We start from the raw sequence: 5,245 nt of genomic DNA on the forward strand, positions 1-5,245 counted from the left end.
TTATCTTGATGAAAAAGGAAGGTGGAACATGATCATATGACTGGCATGATTAATTAATAATTATTTATATTGTTGCATTTCCTTTCGAGCAATTGCTTTTTATTTCATTTAAAGTCAATGGCAATAACAATTTGCAGGCTTTTCTCCAAGAACGCAGGACAATTTTGAAGAAAATTAATCACACAGTTTTGATTATGCAAATCCATCATCCTAAAGTTTTCGTTAAGAAATCTGGATTTTTACTAAAAATCTTCTTGAATATTGGGCTAGGAGGGTGACATATTCACATATAAAATGAAGAAGAAGGGGACATGAGACAATAATTTTGCTGTAGGACTTCCCATCTCTCTGTCACTCTTGATCAAACCACCTTGTCAAGTTACATTAAAGAAGACTATTGGATGTTATTTATAAGCAAAAGTCCAAGGCCTAGTTTACCTCCTTATCTCAAAATCTCCCACCCCTCTAGCTTTCAAGAAGACATCACATTCTGATAATTGCCATGATTATCATAATATCTAGAAATACTTATGAAGTGTGTTCTAAGACTAGTATAGGTAAAGGTACTCTAGTAATGGCGAAATGGACTAGAGTTGTATTGGTTGGTGCAAGTATCTAACAGCAAATCCAAATTTAAATCCCAAGAATATAGTATTTATACGATATTAATACATCAAGCACAAAGAAACACCAACATCCAAGAACTTCTGACTCTGTCTCTGCAAATTCTGTTATCACAATGGAGGCAGGTTCAAGCCAATTAGCAGAAGCACCAGCAGATCATAACTTGGAAGTTGGTGAAGAAGGAAGAGACCCAGAAAGCAATGCCCTTCACAAGCCACTCCTCAAGAGAAATACGACACTATCTTCTAATCCACTAGCCTTGGTTGGAGCCAAGGTCTCACATATAGAGAGTTTGGATTACGAGTAAATAACTCAATGACCCTTCTTTCTCTTACATTTCTTGTTTTGCTTTTTCCCTCGAAGAACATTTTGTCAGAATTGGTATGGCTTTGATGCAGGATCAATGAGAATGATCTTTTCAAGCATGATTGGAGAAGCAGATCCAAAGTTCAAGTCTTGCAGTATATATTCTGGAAATGGACATTGGCCTTTCTTGTTGGACTTTCAACTGGATTAATTGCAACCCTCATCAATCTTGCAGTTGAGAACATTGCTGGTTACAAGATTCTTGCTGTGGTTCACTTTATAGAGAATGAAAGGTGAGTTTTCCGTTCTGCTTTCATTTTCTTTTCCCAATCTTGATCAAGGCTGGTTGTGATCATTAGAATGTTTTCTTTTTTCCCATGATGTATGTGTTGCAGGTATTTGACAGGGCTAGTCTACTTCACAGGGGCTAATCTTCTCTTAACCTTATTTGCTTCCGTCCTGTGCGTGTGTTTTGCACCAACTGCAGCAGGGCCTGGTATACCTGAAATCAAAGCTTATCTCAATGGAGTTGATACTCCAAACATGTTTGGGGTTACAACATTGGTCGTTAAGGTGTGCTAGCTTTCAAATTGAATTTTCTATCAGTGAATTCAAACTTAATGGTATACAAGCATAGAGCCAATAGATGTTGAATTTTAATGCAGTTGAAAACTTAAACACACGAAGTATGAAAGGATTTGTGTTTAGAATCGTTGTTGAACTAGTATTTATAATCCATGTTGGAATAAGATGATTTGAGCTTAAATATACGAATTAAAGAAGGGAGGCTCAAATACTTTGTGTGTTTACCATTGGTATCTGAGCTTTTTCAACAAATGCAAGCAATATAACAGAACAAGTTTCAGCGACGTGAAAGAAAAGATCACATGTTTCTTCCACTGGTTTCTGAAGGCTAAGTTTTAACACCAATTTGATTAAATTCTTGGAAGTAAAACGTTAATCACAAACCTTCTACTTTTAGTATGCTTGTTTAGATCCCGCAATGGGACAGGAATTTATCGATTTTGTTTGGTGTAAGAATCAAGTTGCTGATCAGAAATGCATTTTATGAGCTCTGTTGCATAGGCATTCAGTAATTGACATTCCCACTAAAAACAACATAAAAGTCACATCCGGTCAAGGACGAATCTTGGATATTAGCACCGAGTTATTTCAATTCCTAGGAATCCTGAAGTCTTTTCCTTGCTATTGTTAGATATTTGGAAGCATAGGAGCTGTCTCTGCTGGACTTGATTTAGGGAAAGAAGGGCCTCTGGTGCACATTGGCAGCTGCATTGCTTCCTTGTTAGGCCAAGGTGGACCTGATAATTACCGACTCAAGTGGCGCTGGCTTCGTTATTTCAACAATGACAGAGACCGCCGAGATATCATCACCTGCGGTGCTTCCTCGGGTGTTTGTGCAGCTTTCCGTTCCCCAGTTGGTGGTGTCCTCTTTGCTCTTGAAGAGGTAGCAACATGGTGGAGGAGTGCACTCCTCTGGAGAACTTTCTTCAGCACAGCAGTAGTTGTGGTAATCCTCAGGACTTTCATTGAAATATGCAATTCAGGGAAATGTGGACTGTTTGGAAAAGGAGGGCTGATAATGTTCGATGTGAGCGATGTTGTGGTGACATACCATGTGATGGATGTCATCCCTATCACCATAATTGGCATACTTGGAGGAATTCTGGGAAGCCTCTACAATTACCTTCTCCACAAGGTCCTTGTAGTCTACAATCTCATCAACCAGTAAGCAGACTAATCCGGCTCTCTTTAATTGCATTACAAAAATAGAGTTGACGCATTACAATCTTTGAAAGTCTAAAATGCTGCTAAATAATGCAACACTCACAGCCACAGGAATCCTAGACTGAACTGATTCAATTGTTTATAGCATGAATGAAACAATCCTCGGTTTAAAACCTATGCCAAATATGAAATGTGTGCTCAATTTCACAATCAAGAATCACTTCATTGTCCACATAGTTGAATAAATTTGACAGAAAGGTTTGTATCAGGTGAGACTGCCTGTTAATAATCACCTGTTGTTTTTGTGCAGGAAGGGAAGAATACATAAGCTCCTACTCGCCCTAACTGTTTCAATCTTTACCTCAGTGTGTCTATATGGCTTACCTTTCCTTGCCAAGTGCCAACCTTGTGATCCCTCTGTACAAGAGATCTGCCCTACTAATTCCCGGTCAGGCAACTTCAAGCAATTCAACTGTCCAGATGGCCATTATAATGACCTTGCTACTCTCCTTTTCACAACAAATGATGATGCCGTTCGAAACATCTTCTCTTCCAACGCTCTTAAGGAGTTTCAGCCTGCATCCCTCCTAATTTTTTTTGGACTCTATTGCATCCTAGGACTATTTACCTTCGGCATTGCTGTGCCTTCAGGACTTTTCCTCCCCATCATCCTTATGGGCTCAGCTTATGGCCGTCTGCTTGGTATTGCCATGGGGTCCTATACCAAAATTGATCAAGGGCTTTATGCTGTTCTTGGTGCAGCCTCCCTCATGGCTGGATCGATGAGGATGACTGTTTCACTCTGTGTGATTTTCCTTGAACTCACCAACAACCTCCTATTACTTCCCATAACAATGATAGTTCTCCTTATATCCAAAACTGTTGGAGACAGCTTTAATCCAAGCATCTATGAAATTATTCTGGATCTAAAAGGCCTGCCTTTCTTGGACGCAAACCCTGAGCCATGGATGAGAAATCTCACTGTTGCTGAGCTTGCTGATGCCAAACCACCAGTAGTCACTCTTTGTGCAGTTGAAAAGGTATCCCGGATTGTGGAAGTCCTCGAAAACACCACGCATAATGGGTTCCCAGTTGTAGACGAAGGAGTGGTGCCACTTATGGGGCTGGCCACTGGGGCAACAGAACTACATGGCCTGATCCTGAGAGCTCATCTAGTTCAAGTGCTGAAGAAAAAGTGGTTCTTGCCAGAGAAAAGAAGAACAGAGGAATGGGAAGTAAGAGAGAAATTTGACTGGGTTGAGCTAGCTGAGAGGGATGGAACAATTGAAGAGGTGGCTGTGACAAGGAATGAGATGGAAATGTATGTTGACTTGCATCCTCTCACCAACACAACCCCTTACACAGTCGTGGAGAGCATGTCAGTAGCAAAAGCCATGGTGCTCTTCAGGCAGGTGGGACTTCGCCATATGCTCATTCTACCCAAGTATCAAGCAGCTGGGGTAAGTTTTTGTTCATAATGACATACCAACTGCATAATTCTTTCTAGTACTTGATTTCATCGAACAAAATCAATTCACGATGTTCAATCAACTTAGAACTTGTGAGTTTTGAAGGGTTAAACCGTCACTAACCCAATGGTGATGTTCCACTTGCAGGTCCCTCCAGTGGTTGGGATACTGACCAGGCAGGATTTAAGAGCACATAACATCTTGCTTGCCTTTCCTCATTTGCAAGGATCCAAAAACAGAGAAAAGAAGCACAAGATATCTCCTCCCAGTTCAGCAAATGAGAAGTTGAGTGATTGCAGCGGCTAGAACAAACACATTTCTGTCTTTGTCGATTTCATATTTTTTTCCCTGAGTTCTACATTCTTTTATCAAATTCTACAGGAAATTGGATGATGAAATTTCTCTCCATTCTTTCTTTGGACTTCACAGCATAATTTTTCATTCCTTTTCACAGAAGAAGATAAGAGGATACAATGATTTGCTGTTAGTGCCTTGTCTCATTACATGTAACATGTGTTGGAAATATTTGAAAGAGAAAAGGGAAGCATGTTGCAAGACAATATCATTTCTTCTGGGAGAGAAAATCCTAATGAACTTGAATTTAAATTACAATACTAATAAAAAAAAAAAACCGATGCATAGAACAATTAAATTTTTTTTTAATAGACTTCAACACTTCTCTTCAATTTTAAAAGTCCAAAAATGTTTGAAATCTGAATTCTGATGATTGTTGCATCATTCTCATCTCTTGTTGATGACAAAAATCTCGATGTCTTATTCCCAGCCTTCAATTTGTGGATGTTTTCCCCTAAAACTCTATTAAATTATTGAGTTGCTGTAGAACTCACACAAGAAAAGATTTGTTGCTACACTACTTATCATCTTATTTTAGCAATTATATTTGCTTAAACAACCATAGCTCTATTTTAGTTTGGTGGCAGCTGATGAGAGCAGAGGAGAGGTCATAGGCTGTTCGAGAGGAGGCACGAAGGCACAGCGAAGTGAAGCTTTATAAATATATATATATATATATATGTTCGAGAGGTCATAAGCTTTATATTATTCAATTTAAATCAATAACATAAAACCATTTGATT

The 5,245-nt window shown here is 39.1% G+C and overlaps 1 protein-coding gene across 1 annotated transcript; it reads left to right on the forward strand.

Moving 5' to 3' along the window:
- Positions 1–240: 240 nt before the first annotated feature.
- CLC-B (chloride channel B) lies at positions 241–4,734 on the forward strand. Its single transcript, XM_011005627.1, has 6 exons — positions 241–927; positions 1,023–1,223; positions 1,326–1,503; positions 2,147–2,679; positions 2,990–4,139; positions 4,296–4,734. Exons 1-6 carry the CDS (start codon positions 740–742, stop codon positions 4,452–4,454), a joined length of 2,409 nt encoding a protein of 802 aa, XP_011003929.1. The 5' UTR covers positions 241–739; the 3' UTR covers positions 4,455–4,734.
- Positions 4,735–5,245: the final 511 nt, after the last annotated feature.

The sequence above is a fragment of the Populus euphratica genome, unplaced genomic scaffold (assembly GCF_000495115.2).
Source record: "Populus euphratica unplaced genomic scaffold, PopEup_1.0 scaffold258.1, whole genome shotgun sequence".
Classification (NCBI taxonomy): Eukaryota; Viridiplantae; Streptophyta; class Magnoliopsida; order Malpighiales; family Salicaceae; genus Populus; species Populus euphratica.

What these genes read in the sequence shown, in the direction of transcription:
- CLC-B (XM_011005627.1), top strand. Translation starts at nt 740, where the DNA reads ATGGAGGCAGGTTCAAGCCAATTAGCAGAAGCACCAGCAGATCATAAC. An exon ending in TTACAACATTGGTCGTTAAG is followed by an intron (nt 1,504 to 2,146) that starts GTGTGCTAGCTT and finishes TGCTATTGTTAG; the next exon opens with ATATTTGGAAGCATAGGAGC. An exon ending in GTCTACAATCTCATCAACCA is followed by an intron (nt 2,680 to 2,989) that starts GTAAGCAGACTA and finishes GTTTTTGTGCAG; the next exon opens with GAAGGGAAGAATACATAAGC.